Source organism: Drosophila takahashii, chromosome 2R, assembly GCF_030179915.1.
Source record: "Drosophila takahashii strain IR98-3 E-12201 chromosome 2R, DtakHiC1v2, whole genome shotgun sequence".
Lineage (NCBI taxonomy): Eukaryota > Metazoa > Arthropoda > Insecta > Diptera > Drosophilidae > Drosophila > Drosophila takahashii.
This window is the reverse complement of record NC_091679.1, coordinates 36754322-36779091: the sequence shown is the minus strand read 5'-3', so window position 1 is coordinate 36779091 and position 24770 is coordinate 36754322. Positions and strand designations below refer to the sequence as shown.

At 40.7% G+C, this 24770-nt stretch overlaps 2 protein-coding genes across 3 annotated transcripts; both read right to left on the bottom strand.

The window, feature by feature from the left end:
- Positions 1-2028: 2028 nt before the first annotated feature.
- Positions 2029-5021, bottom strand: LOC108068374 (integrin alpha-PS4-like). Its single transcript, XM_070212117.1, has 6 exons — positions 4426-5021; positions 3823-4185; positions 3575-3761; positions 3047-3520; positions 2816-2987; positions 2029-2142 (listed from the first exon to the last, which is right to left on the bottom strand). Exons 1-6 carry the CDS (start codon positions 5019-5021, stop codon positions 2099-2101), a joined length of 1836 nt encoding a protein of 611 aa, XP_070068218.1. The 3' UTR covers positions 2029-2098.
- A 2431-nt stretch (positions 5022-7452) lies between these two features.
- On the bottom strand, positions 7453-18087 carry scb (scab). Of its 2 annotated transcripts, none has more exons than XM_017158079.3 (8): positions 17433-18087; positions 11009-11999; positions 10824-10926; positions 10105-10689; positions 9912-10041; positions 9058-9420; positions 8106-8994; positions 7453-8041 (listed from the first exon to the last, which is right to left on the bottom strand). In XM_017158079.3, the coding sequence occupies exons 1-8, from the start codon at positions 17624-17626 to the stop codon at positions 7937-7939; spliced, it is 3360 nt and encodes a 1119-aa protein (XP_017013568.2). In that variant the 5' UTR covers positions 17627-18087; the 3' UTR covers positions 7453-7936. The 2 variants fall into 2 exon arrangements, with proteins under 2 accessions (XP_017013568.2, XP_017013569.2); XM_017158080.3 differs by lacking the exon at positions 17433-18087 and adding an exon at positions 13202-13609.
- Positions 18088-24770: the final 6683 nt, after the last annotated feature.

Below are 24770 nucleotides of genomic sequence, written 5' to 3'. Positions count from 1 at the left end.
TAAGCGCTATATGTAAGATATTTTTTGAGAGAACCCCGGTTTCAGATTACAAAAAAGAGAGAACGCTATAACAGAGTGCCTCGGCTATTAAATACCCGTTACTCAGCTAAACAACTTCGATATAAATAACAGAATTTCCATTAACAAAATGAGAGTGACCAGAGGAAGTAAAAAAGGACAAACAGTTAAAATAATCAATTTCTCCACCATCAGCAGCAGGTAGTCAGCGTTTCTAATGCATTCCGCTAGATGGCGTCAAGGCATAATGGTGGGCGCTAGCCAGGTTTTAGCGTTATTAGGCAAATTAATAGGTATTAACGAAATAAATACATATCTGTTACAATTTTCCTAAAAGAATAAAAAACCTCTGCAAGAATATAAAGATTACACACGCGACACACTTTGTAAAATGTTTTAATTTTGAAGGTTAATGTTTTTCTAAAAAAAACCCAGATTCGATTTTATAATAAACAAGAAAGGAAGCTAGCTTCGGCCAGCCGAAGCTTAAATACCCTTGCAGATCATTTCTATTAATTAACAAATCGCAAAAATGTTCAATATTCTAATATTTCTCATTAATTTTCCGATCGTTCCTATGGCAGCTATATGATATAGTAGTCCGATTTTTAAAATAATTAATTCGAAATTCAGAAATATTTAAAAAATAACATCCCCAAAAGTAGAAGGTAATATTTCAAAAAACACCGAAGCTAGAATTTTTTAAAGTTTTTTTCTTCCGATCCTTCCTATGGGAGCTATAAGATATAGTTGTCCGATCCGGTCGGCTCCGACATATATACTACCTGCAATAGAAAGAAGACTTTTGCGAAAGTTTTGTCCCGATAGCTCAAAAACTGAGAGACTAGTTTGCGTAGAAACAGACTGACGGACAGACGGACATGGCTAGATCGACTCGTCTTGTGATGCTGATCAAGAATATATATACTTTATGGGGTCGGAAACGTCTCCTTCACTGCGTTGCAAACTTCTGACTGAAATCATAATACCCTCTGCAAGGGTATAAAAACAAGAGAGAACGCTATAGTCGGATTGGTGTCCCGACTATCTAATACCCGTCACTCAGCTAAAGGGAGTGCGAACGCTGTACTCGGGTTGGTGTCCCGACTATCTAATATTCGAACCTCAGCTAAAGGGAGTTCGAGGGAAATAGATATATAAATTTTGATTGCGTATAACTTTTAATAAATGGTCCGATTTCAAAAATGTCTTCTACATTTCGATAGGTATAAATATACACAACAAAATTGCACTTATACTTCTGGGAAATCTTTAAAGATGTGGGCGCAGGACACATTTTAAAATCGTTAGTGGGCGATTGTGGGCGTTAGAGGGGGCGTGGCGCTGGTCTGAAATAAACTTGCGCTGCGTAGGAGGCCCAAGAATATGTGTGTAAAATCGTAACCTTCTAGCTTTTGTAGTTTCCGAGATCTCAGCGTTCATACAGACAGACAGACGGACAGACGGACATGGCTAGATCGACTCGGCTAGTGACCCTGATCAAGAATATATATACTTTATGGGGTCGGAAACGCTTCCTTCTAGCTGTTACATACTTTTGCACGAATACAATATACTTCTTTACTCTACGAGTAACGGGTATAAAAATAATTATTTTGGCCGAAACATAGAAAATAATAGTTCAAATAATGCGGATTAATGTAACACTGCTTATGATCGGAACATTACATTTTTCGGTCGCTTTTATTCAATATAAATTATTTCGTTTAGATTTGAGCAGTCCACTAATACAAACTTCAATCATTCTTAATTGAAAGAGATTTTTGTTTTACTTCGGATAAGAATTTAGCTTTGGAATAAAGCTTTAGTGTTGACTATGCTGTAGATAAACATGACATCATTCATGTAGATTCCGTATAATCAGTGCATGTATAACCCCAAGTACCAAATAATTTGATTGTGTTTCTTCTTAAATCGTTAAATATATTTTTACATTATAATTGTATTAGATTGCCGTTAAAACATACATTATTTCGAATTATAATATTCCAAGTTAAATCAAAAATGTGGCACCTTCTGCTCCTCGTATTATTGGGACATTGGTCCCCAATCAAAGCATTCAATATTTCGCCATGACCGGTCCAGAGATTTTTATATTCGAACCTGAGCAATACCAATACGTTCAACTTTGAATACTCGCTCGCCATCATAATTGTTCATATGAGAGATTAAAGACCGTTTTCTCGTCCACATATTAAAATATCAAAATTTGAATTAAATTTTCAAAATGGGTAGAAATATTATTAAGACATACTTTTAGTTTAATACGTTAAATTGTAAGTAAGGTTAAAACCTTAAAACCATATGGAAAATCAGAGTTTAAACCCTACTTTAAATTTAACAGTCGAACGAGAAAACAGCCCTAAATATATTACAGTTATAAAATTTTAATTATTTTACAACATTTTTTACTTATGGCATAATATTTTAAATTATTTTTCAGTGACTTAGATCTGAGAAATAGTTTAATATGGTAAGATTAACATTCAAGTATTTTGAAATGATAATACTTATTACTTAGTGTTTTAATTTTCCTACCATAAAGATAACAATATTTTCTATTACATAAAATAGACCTATTTTATCTCTAACATTGTTTACATAAATAAATAAAGTTTTTCAAAGTTAACTACCGCAAGGAACCAAGTATCTTAACATCATCAACCAAGTATCTTAGCATCATCAACAAAACATTTTATCACTTTAAATGCTTAAAAATATAAATACCATTTCGTTTTAGCATGAATATGGTGTACAACTTGTTAATTGCTGTCACCTGGCATTAGGTTCTCCGCCTCCGCATGCACATCCACCTCTGCATCAGGATCCGCCCCTGGATTACCATCCTTCTCCAACTCCCTCCTCTCCGCTGCTGCCATCCCCTCCTCAAAACTTTCTCGAATATACTTGGCTAGTTCGTATTTTACTTTGCGTTGAAAGAATCCGCGCTAAAATAAGAGGTAAGTCAGAAGTGCATAAAACATTTGTAAACCAAACTGATACGAACCTTATAAAGAGTGTAGGCTATTGCACCGAGGAGCACCACGCCCCCAATAACGGCTAGCACTATTTTCCAGATGGAAACTTCAGCATGCTTGCATATCACATTCGATGTGATCTTCTTGTTAACAGTGAACGAACAGGACGAGGAATCGCCCTTCTTCACTAAGCTCATGTTAGTCTGGATGACGAAGTACTCCCAGGAATCGTCCACCTTGTTCAGATCCACGTTGAAGCGTACGTTCAGATTTATTATCTTGTGCGGCTTTAAATCGAGCCCAATATCGATCCGTACGCATACTGTCTTGTTGGTATCCTGGCAGTTAAGCACAATGGTGTTATCCTTCGGCAGATCCTCCTCCAGCAACCGATCGTTGGTCTGGACTTGAGGTATGCTAGAATTGTTGTCTTCTTTTACACCATTCAAACTTTCAACATTCCTACGCTTTCGGGATGTCGATAAGGTGTTCTTCCTATTATACTGGTCGAAAAGTTCGATTGTAAGTGGCCTGGAATCATTGTAGTCGGCCTCTACCTTTAAGCTGGATATGTCCATGATGGGAATGCTTTTAGAATCAGACTTCTTATAGCCTATGGGAATATAAAGGGACACATTTACATTTTCTATGGTACTGGGGCCGAAACTCTTGATCTCATAATGATTTATTAGTTCCGCGATGTAGGGGTCCTTTTTGAGAACAAGTTGATCATTTGTCTGAGCTCTGAAAATTAATTAGAGTTTCAGTTAGTCCAAAGAAATTATAGTCATTTTGTTAACTGTACCCAAAGACATCGATTTCGGATTTTTCCTTGAGGTTGATCACTGTTATTATATTGTTATCTTTGGGAGTCATCTCGCCTAGGGCACTGAACACTGTAGCGTTGATGGTCAGTGACTGGCCTTTCAGTTCGCTAACATCGAAGAGTACCTCGACGTGGGTGGAGTTGGATTTGGTCAGTCGAAATCCGTTGTTCAGTTCGCACAGCATTACGCCTTCGTCACACTTGCAGTTAGCCGGAATCTGACTGAAATTCAGACGGGGAGTGCTGATCACTTCGAATTGCGGCTGGTAGGCGTTCTCCCCATCGTTGATAATATCGTACCTCAGACGTAGGGTGTTGGAAGAACCCAAAATAAATTCGGAGCTAGGAGAAAGATAAATACTTCTGTGAAATAGAGTACAACTAGAACAAGAGCTAACTTCGACAGGACCAAGTCTTTAAAAACTTGCAGATATTTAAATGAGACTTAAATAGTAAAAAGAGTAAATTACATTTAAATTTTTGTCAAAATGTATGCCGACTTGTGTAAGTAAGTAAACAGTAAGTACATATAAAGTACCCTTATTCAGGATATAAGAAAACAACAGGCATAAAGTTCCTTACCTCTTATTTGAGATCCTTAGCTGCAGATCAGCCACGCAAATATCGTTGGAACAGCCAGTGCCAAAGGTAATATTCCCTGTTGAAAAGTTTGGCTCTGACGGATCAAGAACCGCACACTTTTCGCAGAAGTCTGTTATGGGCTTATCCTTATTTTCTGGAATCTTGTTCTTTAGCTCATAGTGCATCTTCATGGTAATGTTGTCGAATTTAGCTTCTGGAGACATTTCAATTTCGAATTCCGTGCAGTTCTTTTCGAGACCCGCAGTATCCGAGAAGTAGATCCAAGTAATGCTGTTGTACGCAGCCTGCCTATTTTTCAGATGCTTTTCCGTGCCGAGCTCAATCCGGATGTCTAACTCCTGCTTCTGTACGTTCTCTACCGTGGATAAGGTAGTCAGCTGGTAGCAGACAGTTATATTCAGCTTATCTTGCTCCGGTTCGACCCGATGTGTTGTAGGTTCTACTGTTGCTATAACCTTCACAACGGGATATGCCTGGTACACATAAACCGCCTCCTCGTTGGGAGCTCCGATGGCGAAGTCGTTGAACCCATTTTCATCTATATCCAATCCGCGGGATAAGCCATGGCCAAACATTGGTAAATTTAATCCGAATTTGGAAGTATGATAGAGAGGAGCATCTATTCGCTGACTAGGCTCTTCTCTTAGACCATGTTTGCTACCCAGGTAAATGAACACCGCACCGTTTCCGGCAAAGGGAGCTCCCACGGCCACATCTGTAATTAATTTCAATTTATCTACTCAAAATTTTAACTAGGTGACCTAAAAACATACCATTGTATCCATCTCGGTTAATATCGCCTATTGGCGATAGAGTAGTTCCAAATCGGCCCTTATTGCCCGCTGGCGAATGAATAATAGTCCTGTCAAACTCAAGCTGCAAAATCAACGCGGCATTAGTCAGCCACTAATACTACAGTTTAAATTCATTACTCACAGAGCCCTTGTTGATAAACACATAGATGGCACCGTTGTCATGGGAAAACTCATCCGGAAAATACTGGGGTGCTGATATGATGAGGTCCATCTCTCCGTCGCCATTGAGATCCTCCGCCAAAACGGAGTAGCCGAAGTATTCGCCAAACTTCGTGCCATTGAAGACGTAGAGCTTTCGGATGTTCGTTTCTAGATCTCGATATTCAAAGATGTAGGCCTCTCCCGATTTGTGATTGGCATGAGGAGCGGTGCCCACGTAGAGGAGGTTGTTCGGCTTGGAAGTGTCAAAGTTGCCAGAGCTAACGGCATAGCCAAAGTATGAGCCCTCCTCCTGGCCCCATTTTTCTGGTTCGGATACTTCTCGTTTACGCCGTTGTGACGATGATTTCGTTCCTATGCTTTCATTAGTCTTCTTTAAAAACACCGTCCCCCTAAACACATCGATTCCGGGAGCTCCCATCAGAAACGTCGACTCCTTCGTCACATGAGCACTCAGTCCTAGTTCACCCATTTGATACAAGGGTTCTGTTTCATTGTTTTCCAATCTACGGGTCTGCTTATTTTTACTCATGAATGGATCGAGACCACTGCCTCTCCTTAGTTTAAGTGTGTTCGTCACCGTGTAGCAGTTTCCAATCATGGAGATCTGTTTTTTCTCGTTTTCTGGTACAGGCTCATCTAACCATCCATCTTCAACCTCTTCTTGTAGACTGTAGAAACGCGGGGCACACACGAGCAACTTATCAGTGTCCCTTGTTCCGCCGTCCATGGATCCGCCCAGCCATTGGAAGTCCCTGCCCTCAGCCTTAAGGGTAATTTCACCTGCAGCTTGATAATAATTTCCCTTCTCTTCTATGTCATACGATGTGCATTGGCTGTCTGTAAGGTTGCAATTAAAGATCACTCCAGGCTCAATTGTATTCAATCGATTGTCGAAATTAGCACGGGGAGCTGCCACTATAATTCTGCCGTGCCATATAAATTAAATAGAGAGTGGTTTTAAATTTAGGTACTTGGCAGGGAAAACTATTAATACAGTATTAGTCATTGTAAATCATCCTCGTCGAGTCACTGATGAATATTCACAAAATGACTAACACAATTTGTGAATATTACCAAACAACAAATAAATAAATATGAATAACTATGTATTATTATTATTCTTTTTAAAAATAATTATCGGCAAAAGTCTTAAAATTCCAGACGACTAATATTAATTCAGTTTAAATGAAAAAACATGTGATACATTCATTGCCCCTCTGATGAATTTCCCTGCTATGCCACTGGCACTATGTTAATTTGATTATTAAAATTAATTTTGTTTTAAAAAAGAAGTCAAAACTAAAGAATAATGTCGTAGTTCTTTTATAGGGCAAACCTTAAATTAATTTTCCAAAGAATGCAATTATGAAGTCGGTAAATTTTTATTATTCATTTTCCATTCGTAAATCAAGAAGTAATCATGAAGTCATTGTTTTGTACTATTTAAGACCCAACACCATTAAATCTGTAAAATGCCAATCTTATCCAAAATAAATTATCCTACAATATCGCCCATTGATCTGTAACTCACCTTTTCTCTCGTATGACGAGCGAGAATCCAAAATAAGTGCTTCGTTCATGCTTTGCTGATCTAGGATATAAATATCTCTTGACCGGATATGGCGAAATATTGAATGCTTCGATTTGGTACCAAAGACCCAAAAACACGAGAAGCAGAAGGCGGTACATTCTTGATTTAACTTGGAGTACAATAATCCAAAATTATTTATTAAATATATTTAAACAGCAATCTAACAAATTTATAATTTGTATGATAATATTTTTAACGATTTAAGAAGAAACACACTCGAACTATTTAAAGTCCGAAAGACTGAACTCTTTGAAAACTTGAATTCGAATGAAACGAAATAAATGGGATGCGGCAGTATATATAGTCTACAACTGATATCGGAAAATTTGTGTGTCACAAGAGTTATTCTTAAAAATGTATAAAAACAATAAAACAAGCATGTTATTAAAAAAATTAGTATTCCAAATGGCACATGCTGAAAAAATCTCCTGAAATGAATTGTTTTTACTTTGAATTTATTATTCATCATTTTAATACTCTAGTATAATACAAGAATAGGTTCTAAACAAGCTGTTATCGCTTAAAATAACCTAGTTTCGTTTTTACAATTTACACATTAATAAAGTCTTTTACGTCGCCATGTAAAGCTACCTTTACAAATTGATTACAATTACGGGTAATTAAAATAAATATATACAACAAATGGCAACATGGCTATAAATTAGTTGTAAACTACAAATTACAAGGCACTTAACCTAAAAATCAGACCCACAAACGCATTGAATGGCTTGCGGTTCACAATTTGCACGTATATCCTATAAGGTAGATTTTTCGTAAATCGTTTTTCGTGTTTAGCTCCATTTTTAAATGCATAAGAACACACTTAGTGGGTAGTCTTCCCGTACTGAAAATAGGATTTGGTAACTGGTCCATCCATTTTGAATGTGATGTGTACTGTGGCTGGGATTTACCTCGGCCAAAGTTAGTTATTGCCGCCACTGTTGAGGTTCTCGGCCTCCGGCTCGACGGGATTCTGCTGCACCAACCTGTCCAACTCGTCCTTCTTTGTGCGATTGAAGAAGCCAAACTAAGAAAGGGATAATCGATGGTTAGAATCACAAGCCTTTTCATCTTATTACCCAATAACTTACCTTGTATAGAGCATAGCTTATCGCAGACAGCAGCAGCAGACCGCCGATTACGGACACAATTATTATCCAGATGGGCAGTCCGGCCTCCAGATGCTTGGATATAATATTCGGTTCGATCCTGCGGTTGATCAAAAACGAACTGGAAGTGGGATCGCCTTTCTTGGACAGCTTCAGGTCGGTCAGGATGACAAAGTACTCCCAGGGATCCATCAGTATGGCATTCACCTCGTTCAGATCCACGCTGTACCGCATGTTCAGGTTAATCGATTTCTCCGGCCTAAAGTGAACCTGCATCTCGGCCCTCACGCAGATGGTCATTTGGGGATCCCGACAATTGAACACAATGGTGCGATTCACCGGCAGCTTGCCCTTGAAGTCCTCGCTCAGCAGATCGTGGGCCTTGACATTCGAGATGCGAGCATATTGCTCACGATTGGCGGTCAGGGCCTTGAGATCGCGACGCCTTCTGGTCATGGAGGCTGTGGCCACCATGTCGGAGTCCAGCACCTGCATGGTCTGGTGCACGTGTCCACTGGTGTGGATGTCGTAGCTCTGCCCATGAGTCTGGGTGATCACAGTTCGCTCCAGGCCTCCGCTAAGAGTGGTCACACCCACCTCCACGGGATCCACCACCAGCAGGGTGTTGTTCTGATCGTAGAGATCCACGCTCAGCAGCTGGGAATCGTAGGAGGCCTGCATCTTCAGGCTGGTCACATTGATGATGGGTATAATGGCCGCAGATCCAGCCACCTTATAGGCGATGGGTATATAGAAGGAAACGGTCAACTGCTCGATTACACTAGGCCCATTGCTCTTGATCTCGTAGTTGTTGATTATTTCCGCCGAGTTGCTGTAGTGTTCCAAATCGATTTGGTTGTTTGTCTGGCCACTGAAAGGGATAGGGGTAGATAGTTAGATTTTGGATAGTTAAATTGATTGCCTGGAATCCTACCCGCTGGCATCGATTTCGGTGAACTCCTTGAGACTTATCACATTGGTCTGTTTGTTGTCCGTGGGATTCTTCTCGTAGCCCGTGCTGAATACTTCTGCGTGGATGATCAGCGACTGTCCGCTGAGTTGGCTCACATCGAAGCTGATGGTCACCGAATCGCTGTCACCTTTGGCCAGAGGTCGTCCGCGGTTTAGGTCGCACACCATGACTGCCTCGGCGACCTTGCAGTTTCCAGGAACCTGGGCGAAAGCCAACCGGGAGGTGCTGGTCACGTTGAATTGGGGCAGGTAGGCGGTCTCTCCACCGTTGGTGATCTCGTAGTTCACACGGAGCGTATCGGCACTGCCCAAAATATAAGTGGGGCTGTGGGGAATGTTAAAAAAAGTCTCGATAAGTCATAAGTTTGATCAACATTGAAAGGCTCTAAATTACTCATGTTCATGAGTGCACCTATTGTGCGATAATCGTTACTCACTGCTCAAAAATAAAGATATATTTTAAAAAATTACACTAGCTTACAAAAAAGACCAATTTATTTCCATGCTAGGCCAAAGTAAACATTCTTTGGTAACCATTTTTATAAGTGTAATTTATGATGTTTTATCACGAGTTCTTGTAATGAAATTACGGTCAGTAGATAACTATTTCTGCATGCCTACAATCTTTTGGGAAACTATTTTTTTAAAGACCTTTAAGCATTTTTTAAACATGATAATGACGAACTTTGGAGGCTATCACAGTTTATATTTAATTTTCGCAGTTCCGTTTTCTTAGTGAAAAATAACTCTGCGTTTTTCTACCCCCAATAGACTTTGGAAAATTCTAGGACAATATGATATCCGATATCAACATACCTCACATTTTTGCTCCTCAACTGCAGGTCTGCGGTGCAAACATCGGTGGCACAGCCCGTGCTGAAGATTATCTTCTGCGTGGAGACTTTCGGTTCTTTGGGATCAACAACGGCACAGCTATCACAAAACTCTACAGAAGGAGGCCACGTTAGTAACGCAATTTCCCTAACCAACTATATATTTTAAAGCTCACCCTCGGAGTCGGGAATCTTCTTGGTCAGTTCGTAGTGCATCTCCAGATCGATGGGCGTGAATATATCCTTCTCGCTGTAGCGCACCTGGGCCTCGAAGACGCGGCACTGCTCGCCAAGATTCGCATTCGCCTTGAAGGCCAACTCATTGGTCTGCGTCTGGGCGAACTTGACCCGCTTCAGCTGAGTGTCGATCGCGATTCGGATGGCCAGTTCCTGCTCCTGCACCAGCGTTGCCTTGGAAGTGGTGCTCAGTTTGTAGCAGGCGGTGATCTTCACCTTGTCCTGCTCCGGCTTGATCTCCCGCGATTCCGACTTCACGGTGGCATGGACCTTTACGACGGGATAGGCCCTATACAGATACAGGGCCTCGGCATTGGGGGCTCCGATGGCAAAGTCGTTGAATCCGTTACCATCTATGTCCGATCCGCGGGATAACCCATGGCCGAACATGTGGGCTCCATACTTGGAGGGTTGCTGGGAAGGAGCATCCAGTCGCTGACTCGGCTGTTCCCGCAATCCATGTTCGCTGCCCAGGTAGATGAACACGGATCCGTTTCCGGCGAAGGGAGCTCCCACGGCAACATCTGTACAAAATGGGAAATTAAAAGTAATTAATAGTAAATCTATATCGTATTTATCATATATCAATTTTTAAAAATATTTAAATAGACCACCAAGTATTTGCATTTCCTAATTATGAATAGAGATCACAACTCACCGTTGTAGCCGTCATGATTAAGGTCTCCCAGACGCGATAGAGTGGTTCCAAAGCGCGCCTGGTGTTCCACTGGCGAACGTAGAATCTGTCGTTCAAAGTTGAACTGGAATAATAAGAATACGATTAGTCATTCTTGTTCCGGAAGCCCCACCTCCTCGACACCCCAAAAAGGGCTTATTACTCACAAAGCCCTTGTTGATAAACACATAGATGGCTCCATTATCGTGGGAATCCTCCAGAGCGTGCTGCGGTGCCGATATGATGACGTCCGTCCTACCATCGCCATTGAGATCTTCCGCCAGAACGGAGTAGCCGAAGTATTCGCCGAACTGCTCGCCCCGGAAGACGTGGTACTTGTGGATGTTCTTGCCGCGAACATCGAAGATGTAGGCCTCGCCCGATTGCTTGTTGGCCTGCGGGGCGGTGGCCACGAAGAGCAGGGTGCTCGGATTGGAGCTATCGAAGTAGCCGGAGGCCACGGCGTAGCCGAAGTACGAGTCATCCTCCTGTCCCCAATTCGATGGCTGGGGGATCTCGGGTGCGTAGTGCTCGGGCGTATACTCATTGGTGTCCACATCCCGAATGGTTCGCCGGAGCGCCCTGCTCGTGTCACGTCTACTGGCGGTGGGATTGTCCACGGGATCCACCTGACGGTACAGAATCACCGATCCCTTCCACGTATTGATGCCGGGGGCCCCGATCAGGAACTTGGAGTTGTCATCCGCCACATGGGCACTCAGGCCCAGTTCGCCCATTATGTAAAAGAAGCTGGCCTTGGTGCCGTTCTCATCCTCCTTCACCTGGTCAGTTTTCAGGCGGAGTGGCGAGATGCGGGTCACGTGCTCCGGAGAGCTGGCCACAGTGTTGTTGACCCAGTAGCAGACTCCATGCAGATGGTAATCCCGGGGGCTGGGCGCATAGAATCGGGGAGCACAAACGAGGAGCTTATCCGAATCCTTCGTGCCACCGTCCATGGATCCGCCCAGCCACTGGAAGTCCTTGCGCTCCGAGTCGTAGGTGTACTCATTGAAGGGTGCATCCACGTTTCCGCGCGGATCCAGGACATATGGACGGCAGACGCTATCTGTCAAGGAGCACCTGTAGATCGCCCCCGTCTCATTGATGCTCCGTTGCGACTCCAAGGTGGATTGGGCTCGCGGAGCGCCCACAATAATGCTGCAAGAAAAGATAGAGAAGATAATGTATATAGTAAACATAAACATAATTTTTGAGAGAATTTTCGTTAAGAATAATGTGATGTTCATACATATTTATATTTTGTCAATAACATAAAAAACCTAGTATAAACTGGTTTAGTAATAAATTTAAAAGAAGATAAAGTTCCTATGAATCTCATTTTTATTTACTTATCATTCAAGGTGCTAACTTTTACTCTTTAAAATGTTTTATGTGAAATTGAAATATTTGCCAACAAATAATTCACAAGAATAAACATAAATGTATGAAACACGAACTGGAAATAATTATTTTCGGGAGCTTCTATAACATAAATTTCACTCATATCATTTAAGTGGAAAAATTAAACTTTTCCCTATAATTTTGCATGGCAAAGGGCCAAAAAAACGCAATCGTTGCGCTCGCTTTATTAGTCGAATTAGTCAGACATTGAAGCCAATTTATTGTGTCTCATCTATTAGTCGATTTTTCCGGCGAATCCAAAGTAAAGTGGATTGACAATGGAAATTCGATAAGATGTCGGCGGTCGAGTCAACCTGAACACCTTATCTTTGCAACATAGCTCCCGGTCAAAATACTAAATGCATTTCCCTTAGCGGAATTTCACTGTGACAGCGGTAATCTTATCGTGAATCGTTTAAAACGAAGCTAGCTGATAACAAATTGGCATTGACGATTCACGATTCGTTATTTCTAAACGTTACACATCGAATAACCGAACTCCGCCCTAAATAGCTGACTTATTGAGCCAACAAAGGTTCGAACGTGCAGCGTTGCAAATATTATTTGCATAACTTCCAGCTTGGACAATATACAATCGGTGGCGACTGAGCTTGATATCTCCATAAAACCATATACCATATGTATACCTATACTATATATTTTATGTGCTTGACTACACCTCCTCGCTATGTGAAGATAATTGATATTAAGAGTATGACTTCATCGCTTGCACAAGGCAGTAAGTGTACGGAATTTCTTTCTTTGACACTTTTTTTAGCCTTTGCTGGCGGAGCATTTTTAAAAAAGTTCATTCAATTTTTACAGCTACCATTCGATTGGCGTTCGAGAGCGTGAATCATCATCATCGTCACACAACCTGTTTACTCCCCGGTTTTCTTGGAGTGGGTAAATGGAAGATGCGGGAGCTGGAGGAGCTGGTTGGGGAGTTGGAGTCTTACCCATTGGGTCGCAGGCTCATCGTGAATCCGAAATATGACGCACGCACCTTGGGCAGGCCTGTAACGAACTGGGGATCCGATATCTGCCTGTTGGGCCGCGGCGAGAGGTTGAATGCATCGGAGTGGCTGGACAGGCACACGGATAGCACCACCACCAGCACCACCCAGAATTCGCGACCTTGCCGCGCCATTTATGCACTTTACAAGCACTTTAACAGCAGAGCTTCAAGCTTCAAAAGACCACGATTATTTAACTGGTTAATGCTACGCCACGCGATCGTCAGCTGAATAATCTCCACTTCGATGTGTATTATCACTTTCGTTTTATTGCCTCAACGCGCAACTTCGCCGCCGGATATGGATCGTATCTGGCAACCGTGCCGATCGAAGTTCTCTGAGCTACTAACTGAGCAGTGCTTTCAGACCGACCTGCCGACCATCTTAGCACTCGGCTGTGCTGTCGAGAGAGAGCCAACGGGTTCACTTTAGGACAGTGGCGGATTGGGCATGGAAATATAAAGATTATGCTCACGCACTAGGATCATCTAGGGTCATTTGTCGAAAGTAATCTAATCAAATTTTTTGCACAGAAAAAAATATTTACATAAAAAAAGTACATAAGTGTATACTGGTTTAATTAATGTGAATAAAACTTAAGCACACAAACCCATAAATCTATTGGTTAATTAAAAATAAGGAGTTTTAATAACCGTTTTAAGCTATGCAATGATAAATGGATGATTAGTAACTACTGAGCATTATAGTAGTTCTTTGTTTTTAAACCATAATTTAAATATCATAACCTAAATAATAATACCTAAAACACCACTACCAGAATTTGCTATTGCCCCGCCACGACGAAATCCGTCCCTGTTCTTGATACTCGTGGTATGGTATCCAAACTCAGAGAGAGAACCGCTCTGTTTTGGCCAGGCTTACTCACTTTACCGTTGGGGCTCTCGTGGGAGTGGCGTGAATACCATCTTCAAACCGCTTGCCGTATTTGCACTTTTCATGGGTACTACTCCAACTTATAAGAAAGTGTTTGTTTTTTTAAGCAGCCTTAAAAAGACTGACTCATAGAAAACCTCAATGATAGAACTGGATCACCCAACATAATACATAATACAAACCAAATAATTTGCAGTATTCATCCCCATTTAACTTATAGTTTTTAAATTAGTTATACCCTCTTATGGATGCGAGGAAACTAAATTACAATCGTAATAAAAAGAAAAACAAGTGTTTTTTAATCAACCAAAGCGGCTGACTCATGTCAGACCCAAATGATAGGATATTAGGTTACCATAAGAAGAAACCAAAGAAAAAAACGGATTGGAAAAACCCACGATAAATAATAAAAAAACATATACAACATATTTTGTTTTGAAACAGTATTTTCTGTACATACTTTAAGGCGGATTTGAATAACGATATTACATTTTGCCGTCCATCAAACTATTCAATTTGCATCTAAATATTGCCTGCCATCACTTTGACCTCTAATAGCTCGTTGATTTACTTTTTATTGTTCATACAACTACATCTTTATACCAGTTTTCCCCGGAACGAATCTCGGGCTTAGTCAGATGGACACTGGATGAGTCACCACGCATGCATTTGTTCCCTGGCCTGATTTCCGACGTAACTTTATCCGCAAGACGGCGCGAGACAAATAGTTTGAGCTTGATTGCATGCGTGAAAAAACGGCAATCACAACGAAAAATGTCAATACTTTGAGTTGGGCCAGTAACAAGCACACGTCACTTTGGCTACCTGATCCAGAAACTGTTTATGCTAAAAGTAAAACACTCTGCAAACATTTGTTTTCACTTCGATGGAGGCGGACCAAAAACTGAAAATTCGGCATATCTGAGTGGTAATACAAAGTACGGGTTGTCGCTTACGTATTTCCCCAAGACGTGACTCATGACCATGTAAACCATGTCTCGCACACGCATCTGCCCCCCATCCCCATTCCCAACGGCTCTTTGGCCCTGGCCTTTGTGCATAAATACAGCGGTGTCCAAATTAGTGCAACAACAAAAAAATAATCTCAGATAATTTAAAACACTTTCTTTAAACAGAAAAATATGCAAGTTTTTATCAGCCTTAATCCAAAAATGGATAAAGATTTTTTTAAGCATTGTTAGATCCTTGCATGAATTATTTTAATGAAATACTTAGAACATTATGTTAATGAATTAATTTGAATTTTAAGTTTAATAGAATTGAATGAATTTAAATTTGGAGTTTGAGTTTTTGAATCAAATGAATATAAAATTTCATGGCATACCACGAAACTAAAAATTGAATAGTTTACGCAGGGCTCTAAAAAAGTTTAAAAAATCGTTGTCCATTTTTCGATTAAAAATTATATTTACCTCCCTAAAATTGATAAAAAATATTTTCAAAAAAATCCCAAAGAAATATGAAAAATCTGTTGAAAAATGGGGAGTAATTAAGTTCAACTCACATCTATAGTTCTGACTGTCAATGTAATTTCTTGAGCGGAAGACTTACGTGGGGCGGTGGCGCTTTGTTTAAATGCCGAGCAAGGAGCATTTATCTGTTTATGTGTTCGGACAATAAGCCATGTTACGGACCACACAAATCTCCTTCCCCTTCCCCTTCCCCATCCCCATTCCCATATCCACCTCATCCAAACAAAAACAAAGAAACGCTGCAGCTTGCGGTCATCAAATGTTAAGAACAAAAGCCACCATGCTGCACCGTTTTCCGTTGTGGAGTCTTCAGTTTTGTTTTGTTTTTTATTTTTTGGAATTCGGTTTAATGACCCAGAGTAAGATGGCTAAAAATATTTGTGTGTGGTGTCAGTTGAACGGAGGAACTCTTCGGGGGCAGGGCGGTTTGGGGACGAGGGTGGGCCTGCAGACGCCATCGCCTTCAAATCGGATTGGAAACATTTGTGACTCATTTCGCCAGAATGCAAGAGCTATTGGGAAACAGTGAGTGAGTGCACTCGTGTTCCTACATTTGTTTCAATTCCATTGGGAAACCATAAACAAGCCCTACACTTTTTGTTTGTCTCGGCCAGCTTCAATTGATGTGAAATAAATTACGGCTTGTCGTGATTTTACGCGCAATTTCCGTACATAATTAGGCGTACTTCGTAATGGGTATTTTGGGCTTCAAAGTGCTGGCGATAAAAACAACAGCAAGGGGAAGTGGGATCTGTAGAGGAAGTTCCAAATTACCCATCCAGGTTTATGGAAATAAAATATGGTCAAGAGAGCTAGCTCGTTATGATCACGTACGAGTACTGCATTCTAACCAGGTTTACTGATTGCCTGAATCAAAACAAGATATGGATGTACTTGTACTCGGCAAATGAACAAACCAAAGTGCTGATTCTGAGGCTGTGGCCTGAATTTTGACCAAAAAAATACCTTTACCATTAATACTTTAGATACTCTATAATACCTTATGGTATATAAAAAAAGAAGAATCGTTTTACTTATCAGCCAACCGAAATGATAAGTATCTCAAGATACAACCTCAAAAAGAGCACTTCGGAAGGTATCTCAAGAAGCGTATCTGAACTTCGATCTAAGCACTTTCATCCTATTCAATTAACTGTGATTTGTGGCGCCGGTAGAGGTGTGTGATGTCATTTCTGGGGCCCGTACTCCAAGCCAAAGTCGCCGCCATCGGGTCTACATATCATATATGAGATATGTAGGTCGCCCCGGCTCACTGAAAAGTGTTCGGGTTTGTCAATTGTTCGAGACAGAGTCGCGATCTCTCAAGATCTGTGGCGATTGTAAGCGATGGCAATTGAAGTTGAAGTAGCCAGTTTTTTGTTATTTTTAGAAATTTTCCTCTCAAGTGGTATTGTTTCTGAGAGGTCTTCAAGCTGGGTTTTCTGTCCCGAAAGTCGAGATACCTCAATGAGGAGTATCCATTTACGACTGGGCGAAAATAACATTTTAATTGCCGGACAAAGTGTTAAGTGCCAATAGCAATACTAATTTTGTCAAGCTACCAACTTCTGACGATCCCCTTTCGCTAGCTTCAGTTTCCCATTTCCGTGTGCCAGAAGTAGAAGTTTCAAAATATTGACAAAGGTGTTGGCCGGGAATTGAAAGCCCTCGCTTGTCTTGCGCCAAGTCAAACAGAAGATATGTATGTCGGTTATCGGAATAACTATAGACGCTTCACACTCCCCATACATGTATGCAAATATTTACGGCGATCCAAAGAAACTCACCTGGTTTCACGGATGACGAGCGTGTATCCAAAGTAGGAGCTCCGCGTTTGGTTTAGGTGGAACTTCAGATGCGTCGGGGAGTTTATCACCCTGCTCGGCTTTGGCATAAAATTGAAGGCTTCGATTTGAGAGGGCAAAGCCAAGAGAGCGAGGAATATGACGCGAAACATTTTCGATTCAACAGCAACTTTCATTGGAACTCATCAAAATTAAGTTTTCGCATTCGTAATTCCCTAATTTCACTTGAATTCACCCCGGCTCCTCTGGGGCCAATAAATCACAATTGCGCCAGAGAGCCACGCCACTAAAACAGGATCCGTTGGCACTCACTTATTTATGATTTATTGAATTTAATTGAGGCACTCACACACCCGAGATCGCTGTGCGGCGGCGTTCCCTCGAAATTATATTAATTTAATTAAGCCCAGCCGGCTTTCGCCGTGCTCTCGCGAGATCTAGCTAAAAATCGGGGCAGAACTTGTTTTTTCCTTTGTCACTTTTACCGGCGACAAGTTGTTGTAAACCACACGCTATAACGACTACTGGACCATACAATCTGCATTTATGTTTAGTATACAGCATATGCGGCGCTTTATTTCCGCAACTCTGGTCTATAGCCGCGGCAAGAGATCGGTGGTGCAACCGAACTTTGGACGTTTTCACTCTCCGACGACTCGAACCGAAATGAAATGAATTCAAGTGCTGCAGCAGACTTGGACAGCCGTCGAATCCGCTGTCCGCTGAGTCCACCGCACACGATTGTCGAAAGAGAGGTTCTGACCTGAGAGGCCGCTGATATATCATATGGTTTTGGGGTCTGTGTTTTTGCACACACAGAGAGATTTTTTCAAGATTTTCTCAATTCAAGCATTTGTATTCTCAATTTGAGGATGTTCTGATTTTGTGGATAAATTTAAAAAGAAAAGCCTAATACATTTACCTTTAAATAGACTTAATTCCGAGGTATGCACTTAAAGTGAGTACTTGGTTATATTTTGAGTACAAAATTCTTAATGCAACGTTCATGAAAAATTCTGTCAGTCATAATAAAAAAATATTCCTAAAAAATACCCCATTATAGTTTCTAAAAACTCAGTAACGAAAACAAATAATAAATAATTATAATAACTTATTTTATATTAATCAACTTACTATTAATTTAGTTTAAATAAGAGAGTCTAAGACAAATTTAGTTCACTTATATTTGGGCTCGTCGCATTTATATGTATTATACTTAAATTATATTTTTAAATGGAACTGCGTTTGTATAGTACAGTACGTTCTCAACAGGGGAAAATAACCCTCCCACCAATTATTTCCAGAATAACTGTAACTTGTTTTCGACCATTTCGGGTGGTGGCTCTCCTTGTTCGGAACGCCACTTGCATTTACACTCCCCCTACGCGATTGCTGCACACAGGCAACGCACATAAATAAGTGAACGCCCAAGTGCGAGGGCCTGTGTACAAAAAAAAAAAAAAGAGCGTCGCCTTCTCGCCGCCTGTCACCATGGAGTTCCAACAGGGAGCCGCATTTTATTATGAATACTTATTGAAGGAACTCCTAAGGGAAACAGGCCTGCTTATTTGTTCCTCATCATATCGTATATTTCGTTATAATTAATATTTACCATGCCCTTTATGCAGGCTCATCAAGATCTGCACAGAGAAAATGGACTAATTGAAGTTGTTACTTGAGGATTTCGAGCTATTATAGAGGAAATCTTTTATCACTCTATATATCATTTACATATGAGTTCTTAACCGCAGTTGCAACTAGAACAGATATTTACTAGATCAACATTCAAAGTAGAACAGTAGGAGTTTATTTCTTATCTCTAGTATTTATTCAAATATTACTATTTTTTAACATAAAAGTAAATCGGTAAATGTTTTAATTGCCTATAATATTTTAAACCATATCCCTGACATCTTTAACTCGTTCATCTTAACAATTTTCTCTGAGTGATCACTTTTTGGGTTGGGGTTGGGATTTTGAAGCGGATAGCATATGGCGGGAATAAAGGATGCCGATCACGATTCCCAGGCGAGTAGCCACCCGAATTCAGCGGCTTGCTGCTGTCATTGAACTTGGCTGCAGTGCGCTGTTTGTAGAGCAATCAAACTGCTTATCAGCAGGCCCTAGAGCAAATATGTATACTATGCAGCTCTTGCCTTATCCACCCAACATTGGGGTAGGTTGGTTGGGTGGTGACCGCAATTGATTAACTTTACGATTCGGTGACATGAAATTGAGCCCAGCACGCGGGGTTCAGGGGTTCAGAGGTTCAATTAGATCAGCTGGGGAGTACTTGAGTTGACGTTTCCCCGGCTCCAGTTTTCCTCAGCTGATAAGCTGGACAACTGCGCTTAGATCGCTGCGTGTTTGTGCCTCCGAGTAATTGATTTTCAGCGCAGGCAGACCAGACCGTTTATCAAGTCAATGTAAAACAATAAAAACTAATAAAACAAAAGTGGGGTCTGGGGTCTGGAGGAGTCGTTTCGACCGATAAGCGGAACTTCAACAGCAGATTACCACCATAAAAGTCAATTCACAAGTCGTCGAATGCTCCCATTTCGATTCATAAATAAAATTCCTCTTAAAAGTTCTAAAATCGAATGTTCGGCAGGGTCTTGAGTAAACACAGCAAGTTCAAAAGGGCGGCTAATTCGGTTTTCCAACGCCACGTCGCTATTGAAATGCGCAATTAAGCGCTCGCCAGGCGATTTGACAGCAATTATGTGTTGCTGTGTTGCTGCCCCGCGGCAACACGAGTTGCAGCACGCCAGCAGCAGCAACGATTGCAGCCATAGGGCACCTGCTTTCGGGCCTTCGGGGGAGGGGGAGATGGCGGGGGAGGGGCCACGCCCCATTACCAGGCACATAATTGAAGTTCATGACCCCCTCTGCTATCGGGGGCAGCTATTTCTGGCTCCCCACATCTCCACATTTCCAGATGCAGGCACCACAAACACAGGGTGCAAATTGAACTGTTCTTAACCCGAGAAATCCATCAAATGGGGGAGCTGCCCTTGAAATGGATCGCTCCCAGTTGCAATCTGTCGTTACACTTGGCGGAAGTTTCCGCGTTTCAACTTGTCACAATTGCACTGTAAGCGGCCGGCATTTATCAGCACTTTGTGATTATATTGTTGAATCGGAGTCGCAGCGTCATCCATCTCACAAATCAACAGTAGCAACGGTGGCGGTGCAAAATACACGTTGAATATTTTTATTAATATGTTATACTACACTAGAAATTTATATTATTTTTAAAGCGGTGAATGAACAAAGGAAAACAAATTATAAATAAATACTATTAAAAACTTTAAAAACAAGAAAACAATTATCTTCCAATTCTGACGAAACTTAATTAATCTCAAAACCTATGAGTTTATTTTAGGACATTACCATTATTTGTATTTGTCCAATAAAAATTCTGAATTTAAGAAAGCTTTAAAGATATTCAAAAATTATTCAAAATAACCTGGTAAATATTTATGAATTTTTCTTCAAGTGTTTATGGATATTTACCGAATCGGCGACGTGAGCTTGAGGCGCAGAGCTGCGGTGCCTTATTTGGACTTTCTGGGCAGGCATAAATGTCAAAAGGAAGTGTAAAAAAAAGCTAAACACGTCCGTGAATCAATGCAGGTGTTCAGGTGTTCACCTTCCTATGACGTCATCAATGTTTCGTTTTTTGTTTTGTCTACCAGCCACAAAAAATAGTTCCATGCAGTTCAGAGAAAACAAAAATATGAGCAATAAATCCTCGGAGAATAGCAAGGAAATTTTATGTAAACCAGAGAGACAGCCATAAAACTAATTGCCAAAAACAACCCTTTGAGATCGAGCTATAGGGCATGTAGCGCCGGCGACAGGTTGGACTCATAAAAAGGCCAGGCCGTAATTGATCTGCTGGCCTAAATATCGGAGGCCGAATGAGAGGCAGACGTCGCCCACATAATGCCACCTTTCATGCGAAAAATCGGTGCTTAAAGCAGCATTATCCACTGAAACACTTTCACTGCGACGGAGTCATAAAGCAATGAATGGGTACAAAATATCATTCTGCTTCCCTTCCGGTCGTGAACCCATATCTCGCACTCTATCTCCATTTCTTCTCGAGTGCCGAACCGAACCGAACCGAAATATATGTCAAGTGTGTAATGTGAGATGTTGGACCGCACTTCACTTACTGGGAGTAATTGATACGCTAAACGGCAGCTTGAACCGTTTTGATCGGGTTCGTTTTTACTTTTTTGGCTCAGGGTTAGCTAAAAAGCAATCTCGTATTTCGAATCCCACAATATCTCTCCAAATGAGCCATTCCGATCCGTAAGATCGGCGGTTGTAATTGTCATCTTTAGTGTCGCATTGGCACTCGTTCGTTGCGCTTGGCACGTTGTCGTCATAAAACAATCAGACTATCTGTTAAATGCTCCTTACACATCTCGTAAAAACAACGAGTGGCTGTCGTCGCCTGCCCAGAACAGCCATCTAAATTGAAATTCAAATCATGACCGGCTAAGACTCGGGCGTCTCCAGAGGAACGTGATTAGCTGCGGTTGCAGCTGCCGTTCGGATTTTTTTCGGATTTATGAATGCGAAGCCATTGCATATCTGAAACTCCCAACAAAGACTTACTGCCTCGTTTATGGTTTTTTACATAATTAGGTTCAAAATCCGGGGAAAGTATGCAAAACCCGTCTTTGAAGCATTATATTGTACGCGTGTGAGAATCAGAAGGGTTTTGGGTCTCAGCATACGAATCGAACATAATAGTTCTTTCGAAATAAATAAAAAAGCATAAGTTTATTAAGAACAAAAGAAACTTTTAACAAGATTTTTTATTTTGATTATACTGACATCAGCATAGTATATGTATGGCATCAAACGCAGCTAAATTTATGAAGGCACTCAGATTTTCTCTTAAAAAATGTAATAAAAGTTTACTTTCTATAAATTTTAAAAATTTTACTTGAATTTAAACAACTAAATTTCAATAATCTCTTCGCTTATTTTTTAAATTTGTTTTGTTCATAATATCATAACAATATATTTCTTAAACTAAAATCTGTATTTATGAAAAACGATATTATATTTGGAATACTATTATATGCTAAATTCGAAACATACTTATCAAAGTAGAATTAGTGAGAATGTGTTTTTTTTTAATAGTTTATGTTTTAGTTTTGCTTTGGATTTCCTTTATCACATTTAGCGCTCTCTTTTGAATGTGTTTCAAGGTGTTGCCATATACATACATATACAGCATTGCCAGAAACACAGATGGCGCCACCCTATCTACATATTGTGTAAAATACTAAAAACAATTTATCGATTTTCAAACCCGCTATTAACCGTTACAGTAAATAAATGGCAAACGAGGACTAAAAATAAATAATATACTATTTCAATTTAAGAAACATATGTTAAAATAAAAATAGCTAAATTTACTCATTTGTATTTTAACAATTATTATAAATTATAATAAATAAACGCAAAGAATTGCATTTTTATCATTTTAGTAATAACATTTCTTTTTGCTTTCACAGATTATAATTTGCATACCTCGACCTTGTAAACGCACCCAAAGTAACTTGATTGGCAGTGCAGTGAGCGAGCAAGGAAATGAGTCACTCATCAATAAAACAATGCATTAAACTATTTAAGGGGCAGCACGTACTTAAATTTAAATAGAAATAAACAGAATGAGTGGGCCATGGCAACCGGAAATGATTCCGGTTCTCAGAAAACAATCTCATATATTTTTGGGCAGCTCCTGTCAAAATTAATTAATCATGCAAGTGCCAATTCCGATAGCCCTAGCTGGTCAGCACTATCCATTACCAAACCGCAGCAGATCCCCGATTCCCGGGCAAGTGCGTATGAATGGAGTTCGGGAGCGAAACACACAACTGAACCGACCAACTGAAGGCAGAGGATTATAAGGCGCTGTCTAGCCAATTGCAATGGCTTTACTTTGATGTAAAGTGCCGACAGCATGGCAAGCCTAAGCGGACTATTACACACAGCTCCCACACCCCCTAAACCCTGTAGAACGTACGTATGTGCTTTGGAAATCAGTCTAGACACTGGCAGACGGCTTAATACAAAGCAATTTCTTTTTGTCATCGAATATCCTTGAGGCACCGCAAATTGCCGTCACTTAAGCTGCCCACGCCCACCCACATGCACCGCCCACTGCCTGGTATTGCCGCCCACCGGTTAGTACTAATTATCGTGAGAAATGTCCAATATTACGCATACGCAATGATGTCGCCTGGATTTGAATAATTAAAGGGGGGAAGTGAGTGTATTTATAGCCAAATTATTTCAAAGACCATTCATTCATTCATTTCCGCTGGCAGTTCAAATGTCACAGAAACATCGCTTTGATGTGCTTTAGACATTTGATTTATTCTGACAGGCGGAAACAAAAACAAGCGGATGAATATGTGTTTGCGGATTTCATTCATAAAATCGAATTTCATGCCACTGCTTTGTGCATATACTTTTTACTTTGAAATTACAATTACATTACTTACAGCTATGTTAATCAGTTTTAAAACAAAAAATATGTTTATTCAAATAATTTATAATTATTTATGTAATAAATATAATAATATGAAATGCTAGACTGTTGAATTATAAACTCAACTTCTAAAAATGACCTCGAGTCCGCTATACTTTAGCGTAGTACTCAATAGTAAACAGAGGTTGATTAAATCAGTAAATAATTATAATAAATTTATATATATATAAATTAGTAATTTTTACTATTTATTTTCTTTTTTATGAAATATTTCCTGTGCCACTGAAAGGGTGAATGGCATTGGCACACATATATCAAACCCGATTCGGCTATTCGCTCGCCTCAAATTGTGGCCAGCAATGCCAATGTCTCATTAGATGCACTTCCAATAAATAGCCGGCGATGTGGCCGCCGCATGCATCTGTATCCGTTCTGGCCATCATTAGTGGGCTAAGATGGGCCGAGGGGCAGGAGGGGAGGGGAGGGGAGTGGAGTGCATTGGTACCGAAAGGAATGGAGGGCGAAGGTGGAGCGTGGTGGCCGCTATCAGCGAGCGGGCTTAATACGCGCCCAGCACGCCATTGGACAATAAAACGCTCCGCGCCGTAATTGACGTAGAAATCCGACTGGCGAAACTGCTCCTCGGCTGTCCAGTGCGGCGGCTCCCTCGTCAAATGTCTTCATTTTCATTTCCACATTCACATTTCCACAGCCACATTTTCACGGGGCCGTCGGGCTGCTGGGCCCAGCGACGTGCAGTTTGTGGCCTGGCTGCAAGTATCTGACAATTAGATCTAAAT